The sequence below is a fragment of the Megalopta genalis genome, chromosome 2, assembly GCF_051020955.1.
Source record: "Megalopta genalis isolate 19385.01 chromosome 2, iyMegGena1_principal, whole genome shotgun sequence".
Classification (NCBI taxonomy): domain Eukaryota; kingdom Metazoa; phylum Arthropoda; class Insecta; order Hymenoptera; family Halictidae; genus Megalopta; species Megalopta genalis.
The window spans coordinates 40,679,421-40,699,131 of NC_135014.1; the positions used below are offsets into that span (position 1 = coordinate 40,679,421).

Here is a 19,711-nt window from a genome sequence, read left to right on the forward strand (position 1 = left end):
CGATACACTGCCGAAGCCCCTATTCAGTGGTTGATTCATGTTTCTGGTTATCAATCAGGCTTCGCTGACAGGCGGACGATCGGGATGAAGACGACTGAAAATATTTACAAGCGAGAGGCCGCCGACGCTGTAACTTATAGGCGTTCGAGCCTATGTCGCAACTGCTCCAGGAACGTAACTTCACGACGCACAATCGGATCGAGAAATTCTTTTAAAGAATTGATCTTTCGAAATTCATAATTATTCAAACACTAATAGCAATTAAATATTATGCCAACACTAATATTTTAACCCTTTTAGCACCGAGCAAAAGAAGCGTACCTAGGCGAACAATACCGGGCCGAATCGGCGAATTTGTAGAGGTTTGCGGAAATGCTCGTAAAAACCAAAGTAGGCGTGATATTTACAAAATTCAAAAAGCAGCATATTGCGAAAGGAATGGAGAATAAATCAATACCAATGAAGTTTCGATATTTGTTAAAAATCATAAGAATAACATAAGTATAAGACAATAAAAATCGTACAAAGTAATTTCTCTTTTTCAAAACGTAATTGCACATAGAAAAAATCAACATGTTCAGAAATTGGTACGTAAAAAATAAATCGAAATATTCTATTGGTTTGGATATGTTCGGTGGCAAATGTTTAGGGCCGGGTATTTCCGAAAATAACGGGCGCGGGTTATATTGGCTATCGTTTTCAACATTTACTTTCCTGAAATTCGTGAAAGATTCACTCTGGCATATACAGACCCTCGGCACGAAACAACATAAGATATAACAAAAAGTTGATCTAATAAACATTTTTTCACTTGTGTTGCATCGAATATGAACCATTTTAACATTTTATGAAGTTATACTTAAACACAGATCTTTTGTGATGAGTATAATAAGGCTCTAACAGAGGCGCAACGATATATCGTCGTTCGGTGCTAAAAGGGTTAATATAGCTACATTGTAAATAAAAGCATAGAAAATGTTAATTTCCAATTACAATGGTTCGAAAAAATGTAAAGAAAGCATTAACTAGACAGTTATATATAAATTTATATGACCAACAAATTAAGCAAATAATTAATTCCAGCATATGTTGTTAGGAAAAAAAACCCATTGGAAATAAAAGCTGGCACAAAACTTATCAAAATTCTTTTCACATATATTATTATTTATATTGAATTTATGACACACATAGCTTAGCAAAAACATTATTATGACATTTCCAAAAGTAAATTTAATTCGCTATCATTTTCGCTATTTTAATTGAAAGGAAGCAACCTTTTCCTTTTAATTGGCACAAACTCATCATCTTCATCGCTTGAGATATTGGCAGGTTTGATTTCATTTTCATTGTTAATGTACATTTTTTCGGACAATCTTCTCTCAATATTTTCATTTACTAAGTTTTGATATTCGCTGCAACATTTCATTAAATTTTGTCGAAATTTAAAAGCTCGTTGAATGTTCGGATCAACGTCTATAATGGCACTTTCCAAGTTTTCGGCTAATTCAACAGCTTTACAAAGATTTACTGACTGTGTAAACTCAGTTTCACGTATAAAATATTGTGGAACGCGTGCAGATATAGTCTTCGCGCGACAAAAAGGCACCTTTGCGTTTACATTCCCCTCTTACTAGCTGATCCATTGCCACAGCTAGTAAGAAGGGGAATGTAGACACTGAGGTGCTTTCTAGTCGCGTAAGAACTATACATTAGTCTCGTATAGTGCTCGGTAGTTCTATTGTCAAGATATATTATTAGAAGAAAATTGTCACATTTTTCTACCTGAGTGACAATTATGGCGTAAACTTCAATCAAACAGTTTTCGTGAAGGTGAGCACAGGTGTAGCTTACTCAGTGTATAAAGCCTATAACTTATTTTAAAAGCTATTTTCTTCTACTTTTTGAAATGGATGCTGTTTGTGGAAGTAAGTAGAATGTTTTCTAGTACTGGTCTTGTTAAAATTGTTAACCATCAAACGCATAAGTTGATGTCAAAATAAGATATACTATAGATTGTAAAGATGTAGAAAAAAAGTTGCATATAGCTCACCACCCTGTTTAAATACTCGTCGAGCTTTCTGTGAATAAACTCAGTCTCTTTTATAGTTTTACTACTATTTATTAATATCTGTTTATTCGCTTAACTTAATGAACAATTTCTACTGCACTTTATCTTACACGTGGCCAATCTGGTTATGAAATCTATAGTTTTTTAATTAGTGAAGAGAAGACTCAATGTATAATACAATCCGCAGTACATTTAATTTATACTTCTATCTAGAGGGTGCCCCATAATTACGTTAACACACGGAAAGGAGTAAAACTTTTTCCTTAACGAAAATGCAATTCCCGGCTTTGTTTACGAATTATTAACGAAAAACAGTGGCCAATGAGAGACGAGATCAGCTGACTCGCGGCGGCTGAGCCAATGAGCGGAATCGGACTTCGACCGCTCGTTGCCTTACGCCAACCGAGCTTGCCTCTTATTTGTCACTGTTTTTCGTTAATAACTTGTAAACAAAGCCGCGGATTGCATTTTCGCTAAGGAAAAAGTTACTTCAAATGACCTGAGAGATCACCCTTTTTCAGGTGTTAACTTAATTATGGGACAACCTTTATCGACATTTGCAGCTGCGAATATTTGCGAATTAACTTTGCAACTTAACGAATTGTCTCCACTTTGCACAGAGCAATGCATTCGTGTCACTAATTGTCACGAAGTTTCTATCGAATATTAGAAAAGACGTTGAAAAGTGTTTCAGAGAAAACTCATACGAATTTTTAAGTATTTTGTAAGGCAGAGACAATGAACAACACATGAACGTGTTCTACTTCTGTTTAACCCTTTTAGCGCCGGGCGAAGATAACCGGCCGAATGTTACGATTTTACTAGGATTTGGAAAAAGGTTCATAAAAACCAAACGAAAAGCAATATTTACATAATTCAAAAATCAGTGTATTAAGGACAAAATAGAGAATAAAACGGTGACGCAAATTTTTCTCTCGTAATGAAATTAGACTATTTACAATATTATTTATTTATTTATAACGCCACGAGGTGCGTGTCGATATATCGGCTCTGGCACTTTTCGCCAGTGCAGCGAGGGCCGATACTACTGTGATCAAAAAGTAAGGTGAATTTGTTTATAAAATGTAAATTCTTTATTTATTCTTCCAAATCAATTTCATCCCCTTCAAAGTAATCCCCGTCCGATAAAACGCACTGTTTCCGACGTTTTTTCCAGTTCTCGAAACAGTCGGAATAGTCTTTTTCCGGTATAGCCTTCAAAACCTTCTTCGATTCGGTTTTTATCTCCTCAATCGTGTCAAAACGGCGTCCCCGCATCGGCCTTTTGAGTTTGCTGAATAACCAGAAGTCGCACGGAGCCAAATCAGGCGAATACGGTGGTTGCCGAACGATATGAGTCGAGTTTTTGGCAAAAAAGTCGCGAAGAACCAATGCAGTATGACATGGCACCAATCGAGACTTGACGCGTTTGAGACACAAAACATCCTTCAAAATGGTTTGGACTGAGCCAAATGATATTCCAACACTATCAGCGAGGTCTCTCATTGTCAGTCGACGATTTTCAAGCACCAAATCTTCGATTTTTTTTGACGTGGCCCTCGTCGGTAGACGTTGATGGTCGTCCAGAGCGCGGTTCGTCTTCAACGCGTTCTCGGCCCGCTTTGAACTCGTTGTACCACTTATAAACGTTTTTTTGTGCCATAGTTTGATCACCAAAGGCCTTCCGCAACATTTTCAACGTGTCCGCACAAGAATATTCGTTCCGCAAACAAAATTTGATGCAAGTTCTTTGCTCAACAAAATCACCCATTGTAAAAATCGAAAAATTCACTTTTGGTCGTTTACTAAAACACGTGTAACTCGGAGATAATTAAACCTTTTAACAAACAGACGCTTGGCAATTGTTATAGACAGTCCTACCAACCTAGGAAAAAAACAATTGCCTGCCTTCCTAATGTCCGGGAGTTTTAAATGACAATTTCACCTTACTTTTTGATCACGGTAGTAAATCGTTCTCCGGCACTAAAAGGGTTGAACGACTGTTTTACATTTTTCAAAATGTAATACTCGTAGTTGTTTTTAAAACAGATTCGTAATCATCGACCATGAAAACCTTCGATCATAAATTCTCAATTAATTCCGGAGTGTGTTTATGTTTTGGCTACGGTTTTCGAGATTCGGGACCGCCGCGCGGCGGAAAGAAAACAGCAAAAGGCGGGAGCCGATAACAGAGAGCGCGGAGCCGCGGCCGTATACGAGTACGCACAATGCCGGTGTCCGGCAACCGTTAAATTCAAATCAGTTCAGATATAATGGGCCGGCTGGTATGCTCTAACTAGGATGAATGCTCGACAAGAGTTTCGCTGCGAGGGGTACGGGGGGTTGCGGATCGGATCCAGGAAGAGGAGGCGAAGCGAGATGCGAAGAGGTTGACCCGGTACGCGGGAGGAGAGACAGCGCGATCAGAGATGGGAAATCCGCAACGAGCAGATAGAGGAACAAGCGTGAAACGGAATAGAGACGAGGTTTCCCCCTTCGTTGACGATATTCGTGTGAGCGACTGTTTTTCAGATTTAGCACGGGTTAACCTTCCCCGATCCTCTGTTCGATTCTGGGTTGGGCAATTCAGTACGAACACTTTCGTAATTAACCAGCTGGTAGCACATTTTTCGGCAAAATGTAATCGGAAAAATGACCAGCGATTATAATTACGGTCGCTTCTGTAATGATGACTAATGATTACAGAATATTAGCAAATAGTCATGGTAACATGATTATATTAGTCGCATTAGTCATCGATTGTTCGCGAAAACCTGACTATATTAGTCATTAGTTGTTAGTTAGAAAGCATGACTATTAGTTTTCAGTCTATCAAATGAAGAACTAAATAACGTCAAGCTAGCGGCAGCACAGGGAAACCGTAAGAAAACGATGCCCCTTAGTTGCTCCCTATCGAGGTCGCTGGCATCTCGTTTTCGCTTCGTTTTTCCACTGCATAAGACATGTTTCCAAAACCAGACCGAACATGAACCACCGAATTTGAATCACATTTAATAAAACGAAGTGTGTTATACAAGTTGCCCAATGCGTATCCGTAAATGAATGTGGTTCAAAATCTGTCATGCGTGGTCTCATTTTAATCAGTATAATCTCACCAATGTATGAAATAAATTTGTATGTAAAAGATATTAAAAATAAAAAAGTCGAACCATCGTTCTTTTCATGGCGTTGTTACGTATTCGTTGGATCATCTTTATGTAAAAAATTGTATCTTAGAATTAGTAAACATGTTTGAAATGTTGACACATTATAGATTTGATGGCTGAAATGATAATCATTTCTAACATTTCTCCGAAATTAGTATTATTTCTAGAATTAGAATATAGAGGTCACCGACGTTATTCATCGGTAAGGAGTTAATACTCTTTCTTGGATGCTACGTTATTGGTGTATTAAAGATGTAAAAAGTGACCTACATAATCTATAAATGCAGGTCTTACGAATTATTTCCACTCAATTAGTTATGTATCAACAGTACTAAATTTGAAGTCGTTTCTCCTATATTCGATAACTTATACAAATTTAATTACTAAGATTTCAAGTAATTTTCTGTTAATCTTGACTACCGTTGACAAAAATTTTTAAACAGAAATCAAATTTTATTCCGTCTACTTTATTATTTTTCAAAATCCTCATAATCTATAGTCGTCTAAAGATCTACAATCTAGTTATATGTGCACAAAAGTTTTAGTTTTTACATGAATTTCGCTTCACTTTGATCACTTTCGAAATTACCTTTCGAAATATTTTTCCTCGTATCGAAAGATTGTTTCGTATCGGCAAAATAAAAATGTTCCGCCTGAATTGTGACGAACAGGGATTACATGAAAATTGATTTTCCATTTCAATAATTTCTCTTTGTTGAAAATTATTTTATGATGTATCATTTTTGCCGTAAATGCATAAAATCCGCGATCTAATTATAACCATTAAAACTCTACACGAACAATTAAAAGATGAACAGTTCTGAACATAATTTACGCACGTACAAATTTCTTCGATAAGTAGACAAGGTAATTTACACGCGCACTAGACGTCGTCGGTACGAACAGATGTTCGAGTTTTGTATAGCGATTTCGCCGACGATCGTGGATTAATTTAATGTGGCCGATTATTTGATTAACCGATGTATAATGCACGACACCGGTATTCGAGAGGGTTCGGCCCAGAGTGCGTCGAGGGAAACTATATTCGCGTCGATCGCATGATCAACTTGTATTAACATTTACGAAATACCAGACACACGCGGAATACCTACCGTTCCGTAATGGCCGTATTAATCCCGTCGGCGACCGCACGCTCGCGTTCCATGGAATTCCACGTTATGCATCGAAATCCATTACCGGCGCTGACAAATCAATAGATGCGCGTTATCTAGCCTTACTTCTGGACAGTATACAAAGCAGCACGTGTGCAGGCGACCAGGACTATTCAATGATGCCGGAATAGATCCAACAGTAGGTCATGTCAACCGTAAGATAGCTCTCTTTGTTGGCTCAATAAAAGCACCACGGATAATTTGCCTGCGAGTTGTTTTATTACGTATAATAATCCTCTGTCAGCGAGTACTGGGTCACTGAAGACGCATATATATCTTCTAGGCCTGTCTTCCTATCTCTTAATCCGAGTGCTGAATTTATAGCAGTACAGTCATGCTGGTTTCCGCGGGACAGAATGATAACGCCTAAACGATCGAACGTGGTTTTATTATTTTTAGATGTCTTATTTATTTACTTTTTATGTTAAATATCGAAGGGGTCGTTAAAATAATTTCACGAGAGCGTGATAATTTATTTAACACTTGACCGACGACCCTTTTTTTGCACAAATAGATCCGAGCATGCTAAGGTTCATTCATGATTTTGTTTATCATTTTTTTTTACGTATTGTTTGAGATACTCCTTCCAAATATATGTTAGTTTTTTCGTGAACCGTAATAAAACATGTAAACATTGTAATTAGATGGCAGGAATTTGATATTTAAATAACATTTTTTGAACCCTGTGCCAAACGGACCCGGACATCGTTGTTCGAGTGTTAATGAGCCAAAGGTTAAGAATTAGTTGATTTTTCCCCGAAACGTTAGGCATGAACAAATAATTGTATCATTCTTGTGTCGACTGACGTGGTAAAACTTTTATTATATAGTATGAATTTATTATTAAAACGAATTGAAAGGAAAAGATTTTATGGAATAAAATGCATAAATATTACAATTGAAAAAAATTTCCTTCGTCAATTAAAGGATTATTGATTATAAAATGAGAATAAATATCCATTAGTTATAAAAATCTGGAACTAAATAGACTTACTTCTTGTAGTAATTTTAATAAACTGAAACAATAATTTCGTAAAACCTGATAATCGAGAAATTAAAAATTAGAAAAGAGATAAGAACTAAAACTGTTATTTATTAAAAAGTATTAAGGAAATGACATTTTCGGCGTCGCTGACTAACTTTTCTTTTTCACTTTTTGTTGTTTTAGCAATCTCATACTATATCGTAGTCCAGTACTTTCTCCGTTTCCACATTATTTAACTATCTTGATCACTTATTTTATCTTCTATTGTATCTTTTCATTGTATCATTTCTTTCTTGTTTCTTTTCGTCTTTTCGATATGTTACTTGTGCGACATATAACACACGAACAATCTTCCATTGGTCTAATAAATATTATTACTAATATTCTTTTTATTATTATTATTATTATTGAAAGGGTTAAATTGCACTTGAGATTCGCATTCCAAGAGAGAGAGAGAGAGAGAGAGAGAGAGAGAGAGAGAGAGAGAGAGAGAGAGAATAATATCGCTGCTATCATACTGAAAACACAGGAAACCATTCGAGTGTTTTACAGTCCAGTGACCAAGGGTCAGTGAAAAAAGGTGCAGGCAACAACAATAAGTCACGTCCACCGCAAGACTTTCTATTAATTACAATGTGATGAGCTGCCAGTGAATCACGTTGTTTATATAGACGTACGTGAATTACGACAAAATGACCCATCAGTAGATTGTGTCGCGCCTGAAGACGTAGGAGTTTAAACATCAGTTTAAGTACAACACCGCGCGTCAGACAATAGTTCTCCCTGTGGCTTTTAGTTTCCTTCTAATCTCGCCGCAAAGAGGCGCGTCCACTTCCTGATTGCTTTGCAGAGAACACCGACTTCGTTCTCACCATTATTTAGTCTTCGGGTAAACGATTGCGCCGCCGAGATGATGATTTATGTGCTTTCCCCCTCCGCGAATATGTAATTTCGTAACGAGCGCCGATTAATAAATTGTTGATTAAGTTGTTCAGAAATCTTACGTTTCGTACCCTCCGACTGAGATTACTCGCTAACCTTTAACGCAGTCCGATGCTAACGATCGGTGGGGTATCATCAGTTTTTTGATTGTCCTCTTAAACGTCTTGATGGGGACTTGGAACCACTCTCGGTTTCTTAATTGCTACTGATAAGCGTGCGACGCTTGCGATATTTGAAGGCTATTACTTCGCCCGAAGAGATCCGGTGGGTTACTTCGTCGGTAAACGCTGATAGTTGGGTAAAGATAATCGAAAAGTTGGTTCGCAAGTGCTTGCAATTATAACTTTCTATATACAGTCAGCGTAAAAAGTATTCGTCCACGGTGCTTTCGATTTTTTGTCGATATTTGAATTATGATTTCGTAAAAAGGTGTCGTACGACAACGAACCTAGACTCATTTTGAAGCTCGAAGCTTTTGCTTATGCTATGCGTCGTTCATTTTCCTGTAACATGTTTTCACATAATGTAACAGGTGGGAAACTGGTGACATGATCACCCTAGAGAAACTTACGGATTGAAACATTTGTAGATACACTGCAAATTTTTGTTCGCCACTGATGCTAACACTGATTTCAAGATTGAAACCTCCTCTTTGCAATGATCCCTTAAACTTTGATGTACGACTTTTTTTTAGTCACTCTATCGAGCTTCGAACGAAAGCTGTACTACCCCCACTTTACAGTAACACAAGTTTCAGGACAGTGTTGAGAAAATTTATATAATAAAGAAATATTTATTACATATTTATGGAATTCATTATATTAGAGAGAATAGTGCTGAGGTTAACTACTTACTTGCTTGGTTACTTATTTTTATTCAGACACTTTGCACAGTTACCCTGCGATTGATTCGAAATGTTGACTTAATAAACACGTTCTCGTTTTCATAATTTCGGAGTGTGATTTCGAAATTTCGACCGGTTGTGTTATGTACACCATTAATGTTGATTCATCGCGTCACTAATATGTTTACTAACAGATTATTACAATCCCCGTCGTGGTTGTCGCATATTCAAAATGAAATACAGCCCGGTTGCTGGAATTACCCCGTACAGTCGCTCTTTGTTGATCCTCTTAGAATGTAATCATTATTCCTATTGCGAAAGTTTCGTCCCGTTTTACCAGTACCCGAACTAGCCCCATCGAAAAGACAGAGTGAGTCGTCAGCAAATGAAAACGATGCGCTTATGTAAAAGAAATACTGCTTGTTCGAATGGAAATCTCCGCGCGGATTTCCATAATTATGCTTTATCGTGAAAATGAAATACCAAGCGATTTATTCCACGTATAATCATTGGATAAATCGTGGACTATTAGGTTGCTGCGAAAGTAATGGCCGAGTTCTGTCGCTTTGTATTTTGCGAATAAATTTCCCAACAAATCTTGTTCCTTCTACTATGATTTAGTCCTTGTTGCTTATTTTGTCTGGCTCAAACAAGTTCTTGTAATGTTTAACGAAGTTAAGTTCTTCGTGGTGTCTGCATGAACGTAATACATATCCTGTACGTATGGCAGCACGTGCAACGATGATGTGGATGCGAATTAGTGTGATTAATTATTTGAGTTACAATGATGAGCCAGTATCTTTTCAAAATTATAGGATGTACCAAATAATGAAATAGAATCACAAGAGTCGGCGAACGTTATACAAATTGGATGAGAATTACAAACTTTTTCCCTGGAAATGAGAGTAGATGTAAATCTAATTTTGTTACTTATCTAAGACTGAGAAATATTGAACTTTAACTGTACAGAATAAGAAGATGCATCTGAATATAAGAATTAATACGCTGTTTCGTTAAAAACAAAATCGTTTACTTGTTCCAATTCATATAATCAAACAAATGAAAAAGTATTCAATTCATACAACAGAAACATTAAACGTTAACTACACAGAGTAAAAATGTTAATACACTGTTTGTGAAACATAGCCAACTCATATAATTGAATAAATATAAAGGTATTCAATCTAAATCATAAAATAAGAGAGCGTTAGAAACACTTAAACTTCAACTATACAGAGTATGAAAGCTAATACAAAAATGAATACGTTATTTCGTTCAACAGAACAGTTCACTTGTCCCAACTCATATAATCGAGTAAATAAAAGATCTGTTCAATAAAATAAGAATATGAAATATTGAACTTCGACTACACGGACTAAGAAAATTAATACACTATTTGTGAAACATAGCCAACTCATATAATTGAATAAATATAAAGGTATTCAATCTAAATCATAAAATAAGAGAGCGTTAGAAACACTAAACTTCAACTATACAAAGTATGAAAACTAATACAAAAATTAATACGTTATTTCGTTCAACAGAACAGTTCACTTGTCCCAACTCATATAATCGAGTAAATAAAAGATCTGTACAATAAAATAAGAATATGAAATATTGAAGTTCGACTACACGGACTAAGAAAATTAATACACTATTTGTGAAACATAGCCAACTCATATAATTGAATAAATATAAAGGTATTCAATCTAAATCATAAAATAAGAGAGCGTTAGAAACACTTAAACTTCAACTATTCAGAGTATGAAAACTAATACAAAAATTAATACGTTATTTCGTTCAACAGAACAATTCACTTATCCCAACTCATATAATCGAGTAAATAAAAGATCTGTACAATAAAATAAGAATATGAAATATTGAACTTCGACTACACGGACTAAGAAAATTAATACACTATTTCTTTTAAGAGAACTGTTTATATGCTTCAACTCATAGAAGCGAATGGATTTAATCTATAAAATAAAAGAAAAAGTTGATCAAAATAATATTTAAGGAGATTCTGTTATAAAATTGTTTTCCAATATCGTCTGAGCCACGTATTTGTACTCTTGGGATCATTCTAGTCTTCTAGACGGTTCTAATACGGTTTGAAATAAATAGATACCGGCGGATAGATTGGAACACAAACGTCGAGAAGATTCGCGTGCACCGGGCAAACGGGTCAGATATCAAAGAGCCAGCGTGGTTCTCGAATTAGGTAACAGAGCAATGATGAAACAGGTAGCTACGTCTGAAATCACTGTTGCGGCAACAGGTGCGGAAAGCGGATGAAAACGATCAGTTGCGACGCTTTGGGAAATCTGATAAGAACAGAATCAAGGAAATTCGGTGACGCGTTTACGACATACGATGTCCAGGATCACCTCGTTAGCCTTTGTAATCCGAGTACCCGGGCACCGAGCGAGAAAAAGAAAGAAGGACAACGCGCGAGATGGAAGCTCGGCCCGCGTAGAGATAACTGTTGTTTTGTTCTAAATGGGAAACTTGATTGTGCCTTTGTGCTCACAGCTCCACTACTTCCGCCGTTGTTCTTCTTTTTCGTCGGGCTGTTCTCCACTATTTTCCTTCAGCTTTCTTCTACGCTCTATGCTTGTATTATTGCAATGGTACACGTGAAATGTCGTTTTTCACTTCGATCCAGTGACAAGAGAGCACGCTCTTTCTTTGCCGATTGTTCTGCGCGAAGAACTCGATAAGTTCGTATCGCTCCAGTTTCAAAGGGAATTTCGAACTTATGAAAAACAGGGTGGTGCGGAATTACAATTGAATTATTCAAGCAATTATAATCGCAAAGCAATTTAATTGTATTGTAATTCAACCACATTGTATTTCGTAATTCAGATCAATTCATTTATAATGCAATTCCTAGTTGCAATTCTCGTACAATTACAAAATACTGAGTAACTAAATTATATTAATTACGAATTACGATTCGTAACCATAATAATTGTATTATGGTTACGAATAACGATGCAACTGAATCAAAATTACGAATTAAAAAATAATAAATTAATAGGTAATAAGAGAAGATAATACATAGAAGATATGAGAAATGAGTACACGAATTGAAAACATAAAAATTTATTGCGCTTCTTCATATTTCTGAACTGTAATTTGAAGAATTTTAAAATTTTGAAATTTCATTTCAAATGCATTGTATTTAAATTGAACTCGTGATTTAAATAATTATTAATTGAAGTAGTTGAAAGAGGTTCGATGTATGTAATTGAATTAACATTCAACAATTCTGATTGAAAGGATGTTTTAAAACATAATTTGATCATAAAGTAGCACTTATAATTAGACAAATGGTTTTAAGTGATCACTTAACTGCCGATCTTATGCAACATAAAAATGGCCTAAATTCAATGTAAGAAACGGAGGTCTGACAAAAATGTCTTTCCTCTTTTAGTCATTTTAATAAGTTTGCATATCATAAAAAGATATCTTTAAATTCTTATAACGTGTTCCTAATTTTGTAACCTAGTCATTTTTACCATAAAAGCATAAAATCCGCAGTCTAATCGTAATTTGTCAACTTCTTTGACAATGAGATGGACAGCCTTTACGGCCTCGCCTATCTTCTTTCGGAAAAGGCCATTAATCTATCAGCAACATTTAAGAACCAATATTAAAAATCGTAATCCTTCTTGAACTTCTACAAATAAGGAAAAATGTGAAGAAAGTCAAGTCACGAGCTAGTTATTGTTGGTATCGATAGAACTCAAAGGGGTATATACTAGCTTCAAACAAATCGATTTTTTACATTTTTACATTTTCTACAATCGAATTTTTACATTTTCATAAAAAAATATACATTAAAAAGCACGCCTACAAAACATGAAAGTATGTTTTTCAGAATAGTGCTTATGATATCTAAGAAATTACTTAACGAATTATGTACTTCTAAAATTTAGGTGCACATTCGGTATACTTATGCCTATAATCAGTGGGTACAAGTACTAATATTGAAAAATCAATAGAAAAAATTTATAATTAAATTTCAAAACGTCGTCTCTAGTACCTGCTAATTAAGAATCTTGTACATTTTCTCATTTCGAATAAACAAAATGGCCGCAGTCATGGATACCATGTGACGATGCTTTTCAAACTGGACTACGTGTTCCAAAGCAGCCTATGCCACAAATTTCAACTTTTCTTAACCGAAAAAATCTGCGAATGTATCAACATGTATACAAAAAACGCGTTATGGCTTCTTCGCAAAAAGATCTCAAGAAAAGCTAATAAAAACAAAAACACCGTGGACACTAAATAACCCCTTAAAACATGATACCTGGAAACAAGTGGCGTAGCTATCGGAGGCGAGGTGAAACGCAAAATCAACGCTGTCCGGCAAATATAATCGGTGGCGTTACGCGTCGAGCGTCATATATTCTAGCTGTCCTATTAAAAAATCGCAGCTTGAAGTCTTCATCGGCCAGGGAGCATAGATTAACCTCGGCTAAGAGGGGATAGAAAAGAAAGCCTGGTGATCGATCGAGAGGAACGTTAACTGCTAACGACACAGTTTTCATCATGCACAGGAGAATGCTTAACCCGAGGATTTTTCTAGTTAGCCGTACGTGCTCAAGGGAGCACCGTGGCGTCGTAAGTGGAGCACTCGAGGTTGCCACACCACCGAGTGTCTGGAATATCTTAAGGTTGAGCATAGTGAAGTCCACTTGGCATTTCCTCGGTTTGCAACGGTGAAGTGACCCGCCAGACCCATCAAACGCCTCAGACATAGGCCACGCAGCTCGCTTCTTTCGCTCGCTCCTTCCATAGTTCGTCCGCCATCTTCTTTTCTTTCATCGCGCCTAACCGCGGCCCACCCTGTGCGGAATTCAGTCCCCATCTAGAATTAACCCAGATTTCGCTCGAACCTAGCTCGGATCTTATCTGGACGCAGCTCGGATCTTGTTCAGGCTCGAATCCTCGTTGGCCAGGTCGGACCTAGACTCGAGGCAGACCTAGGTTCAACATAGGTTGCAACCGGCAATTCCTTTCAGCATCGAATCATAACCAGTTGATTTAATTCGATTCGATCTGGGTTGTCGATACCTTTGATTACTGGTACCGTTGCGCCGGTGACTAAAATCTTCTGCGATGTCCGACGCGTTTTGTGTCTTTGTACTTACATGTTTAGGATCAAAGTTGATTGGTGCAATTGATAGTAATTGAGGAAAATTTTTACGACTTTTGCGAGTTCTTGGAATTATTTCAAATAGAATGCAATGTCTATCCTATGCTTTACGATTTGTGTGCGTACAATTTTTATTTTGTTTAAGAATTCTACACACTTTACGGCTTCGTACTTATATATTAGGGTGTCCCATAAGTTCTTTCCGCACCGTGCTATGAATGACTCTAACTGTTTATATAAACACGCAGACTTATTTTTTGGCTGTTTAGGGTATCGGTTTCAGTCATCCCAGAGCTCTTTTAGAGTACGTTTCGTTGGTGACAAAGTTCCTTATAAGTTTTTTTCTACGCTGTTCAATATGGATAACCAAAAGAAGCACATTTGCGGCATGTTATGCTTCATTGCTTTAAAAAAATTGATAGGGCAAAGAACACTGCAAACGAGATTTGTACCGTTTACGGTGATGGTTCTACGACTATTAGGACAGTCCGCAATTGGTTTGAGAGATTTAGAGCTGGCAATTATGATTTTTAATATGAAGACCGCAGCGGCCGTACAACAACGACGGATGCGGACCTTGTCAAAGATATGCTCGCTGAAAATCCGCGATATAGTGTGCGCGAGATAGCGGATGCCACTAACATACCCAGGACAACGATACATAAGCACTTAATCAAGATGGGATATGTGAATCGATTCGAAGTTCCACACCGTCAAATTTTCATCACGACAACGCAAAACCGCATGTTGCGTTGGTCGTAAGACAAAAATTATTGCAGTTTGATTGAGACGTTCTACCTCATCCTCCGTACTCCCCACACATTGCTCCATCCGATTATTACTTGTTGTTCTCGTTAAAAAATTCTCTCCGTGAAAAACGGTTTAAATTCGTAAGCGAAATAAAAACGCACCTTGAACAATATTTTGCAAATAAGCCTTAACAATCTTGAAAAGACGGCATAGTGAGGCTTCCCGAAAGATGGAAGAAGGTAATAGAGCAGAACGGTTCATATATAACTCGATAAATCAACCTTAAACAACAAATATCGTGTAATCATTTCGCAGCAGAAAAAAGGAAAGAACTTACGGGACACCCTAATAGGATGAGTCATTTAATTCTTCCAGCTTGATTTTTCTTATCCTATTATAAAAATATGATGATCACCTCGAGTTTCTTATGTATAATATGCAACATCCTGCCATTCGAAAGTCTATTAAATAATGAACAAAAAATTATTAAGGTGAAAGAGTACAGAAATTCATGATTATCGAGATATTTTTTAGTTGATTTTTAATCATAATTAATTTCATTTTATTAGCAGTTAATAAATAATTTTTGTTCTGTATTCAATAGACTTTCGAATTGCATCATTAAGTGTTGCACGTTGATACAAAATTGAAATAGCAAAAAACTAATTTTTGCTGTCTGTGCTCCCCCTTATACCAAACAAGTTTTATTCGAAGTATCTTTTTATACAACATATAGTTTACAAAAAAATTAAGATGAAGGAGATAGATGACTGTATGTATATAAGACAAAAATTAATTGGCACAGTTGATAGTAATTGGAGAACGTTAATATACCATTTAAACTTGTTGAAATTATTGCAAGATGAATTAAATTTCTGTCTATCACCTGTGCTTCATAATTAACACAAAAATGTTTTTTTTTTCTATAAAGATCTATATGTTACATACTTATTATGTAAATGTTCTAGAAATTCTTTGATGTTTAATAGCGTTTGGGAAATATAATTTTCCTTCAAAACAGACACAGATATTTCAAAATAATTCATGTATTCTCGATTGATGTACTTGCTTGAAATCTGAGATTAGGACAACACAATTGAGAATCTTGTGTATAATTATTTTCAATACTTGGAATGCTCACTATTAATTAAAAATTATGTATAGTGTAACGCTTAAAAATTACTAATTTACGTCATCGATTAATAGTAGCCATTTTTGTTACACTTACAGTAGAGTAGAGATTTGTAACACGGTAGTCCACTCGTTCCTAAAAAGCTGTGAATCATCTGTCTAAAACATTGCATAACGTCGCAACTATTTGTGCATACAATGTACTGTAAAAACAGAAAAATCTCAAGAGAGATTAAAATTGCTTCAAATAAAAAGATAACAAATTATATTGTTTCTCCTTCTGTTTCAGGTATGTGCCCATTCGCAACACTGCGCCGTACAGTGAAGTTCTTTGACCTTAGAAATATATGCAACTCCTCGTTTATGTGAAAAGGTAATATCTCTAATGATGTCCGATAAATATAACATGCACGAATAGAAAATTATGCAAGGAATGTAAATCGAAGGAGATTCTGTGATTCTTCAAGCGAACCATAATCGCCAGTCCGAAAGAGTAGCGGAGTATACGGTCGTTGGCACAAGGGTTAACGAAAGCAATTCCAGTGCAAATAGGAATTGAAATTATTATGCAGCTTGGTGGATATGTAATGCGAATGATGCTGATCGTGTGTGGGCTCATGAATGATCAAGGAGACCAATTTATTATTACAAGAACAAGATAGACCGACGCTAGACGCTAGACCACGTCGCCACTCGGGTAGAGATCAAGGTCACTTGATAGAGTAGAATGAATGCAAGTGATATCAACGATCTCCTAGCATGCTGGGACTATATAGATTCGAGATTGTAAAGTAATGTTAACATAACTTTAAGCAAAATGAGCGAAACATGATATCAGCGGGGCTGTTCGCCATGTTTCAAGACACTGGGGCCTCGTTTACAATTGTGTTGGTTTATCATTCGAGAAAATGATTTTCTTGATTACTTCTACTTAATGGAATAATTACTTCCGAGTACGTAAACAGTGGCATTTCGCTACCGGATCGGTCGGTGCAATTCATATCGGATTTCATGTTTTACTGTTATTACGAACATAAAAGTGTCTGCGTGGGAAATTCTTAATTAAATTGATTCGTTTATACGCGTACTGCAATCGACATTAGTCGAAATCTCGTTAAGTGCAGTCCGATAATTTTGCATAAGAAATGCACCAGTTAATTGTTTTGATTTATCAATAAGGAGCATGTTACTGCACCGATGCTTGTTTCATTTTCAAGCGTTACTGGAAACTCGCGTTAGAGATTATTAACTATCTTCAATTTTTACGTCAGTGCTTAATAGGATTTCACATTTGGTCATCGAGCTCTTATTTCAGTTCATTTCCTCGCTAGTTACACAGAAAGAAAGCAGATCTTTCCTGAAAAAGCTACTGCTTTTTCTTAAACATTCTGCCATGTCTTTCAAATTAATTCCGAAAATTGATTCTTTCATTTTACATGCGATTTACGGTTGATTTTATGATCGTCTTTGCATCGAACATAGTTATACTTCCCTCTAGAGAATTAAAAATTTCCATCAGATAAATGATAAACAATTTCGAAGCACGACGACTGCTCATAATTTAGAACAGAATTTCTTATGTTCGAATTCAATTTAATAAATTCCAATTTAAAGAAGCTTCCGCTCAACCGATAAGAGAAAATAAATACGAGAGATGAACGTTCGTTTGTTAAACTTGTTTAAATCTCGTCGATTACGCGCGCAAAATTTACAGTAGCCTGTAAGTGGCGTTAAATGAAGATTTGGCGAAGATTGTCGAGCATTGTTCGGCGAAACCGAGTAAATTGGAGGTTTCTGAACGACACATTTTCCTGTCTGAACGCGCGCGAAGACAGAACAAGGGCACTGCTGTTTGTATGGTTTCTTTCCGAAGTAACGATAGCGACGTGTTAAAGCGCAAATAAAACAGAGCGCCTCGGTGGCATAGTTGTAATGCAAATTTACTGTGGCGGAATCATTTCCGCTACATAAATCTCGACGTGTCCCTGGAGAACCGAAACACAGTCAGATTATTGTCGTGCTTGCAATCAGTGTGCACGCGTAAACGTTCTAGGCTGTCTAGATATCACCGGCAGAAAGCTTTTTCGCGTATCTAAACGCAGTTCCTGCACCGGCTTATCGCGAGCAGCATGCTTTGAGAGAACAACTAGCTAGCCTTAGTGCTTCCTGACCCGGCTAAATTAACACCCTGTCGCTTTATCGTCTGCGCGTTAAACGCTTCGCAAAATCGTTCGCACCGTCTTCGGAACAAACTTCTGGCCTCCGAACTCCTCTCGCGATTCGATCGATAAATTCGATCTTTTCATTGATAATTTAAATTATAAAAAAGATATATGATTTAAATATATGTAAAATAAAAAATGTGTGATTTAAATATATGTAAAATAAAAAATGTACGATTTAAATATGTATAAATGTAAAAGTTACAATTAAATGTATGTAAATGTAAAAGTTACATTTGAATATTCGTAAACATTAAATTTTATTAATTTAAATATACGTATAAATTAAACGTTACTAATTTAAATATATGTAAATACTGAATGGTATTAATTATCATTGATATTGCCCGTCAGGAGTTATGTAATCCGAGCCCAATTAAAAACGTTTTATACTGAATTCGGAATCCATTTGAGATAATTAATGGTTTTTCTTCTCATTGCTTATTTAATTAATAACAGTAATTGCATTGATGATAAGAAAATTTTGCTTGGAGTTTCAATAAGAAATGCTGAAACAATAAGTAATTGCGACGATGTTTGAACAAAAAATGATTTGTCAACAAGTTACGAGATTTTCAGAATTTTATTTATCTTTTTCATTCTAAAGAATTCCTTTTTGTACAACATTTCTTATCACGAAATCGAATATTTACAATAAGTAGCTACAGATGAAACTTGGGAAAAGATTTAATTATGTCACTTTATTTCTGTTATTATGTAAGTTTGTAACATTTGGTGTCTCCCGTTAATAAGGTCTTAAAGATAACGCACTTCTGATTATTAAAATGATATTTTCTTCTAGCATCAGCTTGCTAGAGGCTTCAAGTTAAAACAAGAGGGACTTTCGATTGAAGTACTCAGGAACTCTTAATCTCTCGTTAATCTCTCATTAATCCGCCTTGTTGCTGAAACAATGTGACCAACTTTCTTTTTATAGGAGCAGCACGATAAAGTTATACGAGTCATTAAAAATTCAGTTTTTATTCATATTTTCGTAGATACGTGAACGTGATAACTATATTAGATTATTTTAACCTGTCCTTATAAAAATAACACGACAATGTTAAAATAATAAAAAGGAAAACTGTTCGTGGAAACAAATAAAAAATAAGTAATATTTTATAATCAGCCAATAACTTGCGTTTTTAAGTATCCGCGTTTGAATTATTTTTGCGTAAAGTATTTCCAAACTATCGAGTATTCGAATTATATGGTTGTATGTGAAAAAAGAGCAATTGTTTTTCACATCATGAAGCCATTTAA

The 19,711-nt window shown here is 35.9% G+C and overlaps 1 protein-coding gene across 3 annotated transcripts in view; it reads left to right on the plus strand.

The window, feature by feature from the left end:
* Positions 1 to 19,711, plus strand: part of LOC117219489 (CCR4-NOT transcription complex subunit 6-like) — an 816,126-nt gene that overhangs the window by 550,694 nt on the left and 245,721 nt on the right. For all 3 annotated transcript variants that reach the window (XM_076519383.1, XM_076519382.1, XM_033468668.2), the window contains exon 5: positions 16,516 to 16,599. In XM_076519383.1, coding sequence (XP_076375498.1) covers positions 16,516 to 16,595 — 80 coding nt within the window. In that variant the 3' untranslated portion in view covers positions 16,596 to 16,599. The remainder of the gene's footprint in view (positions 1 to 16,515; positions 16,600 to 19,711) is intronic.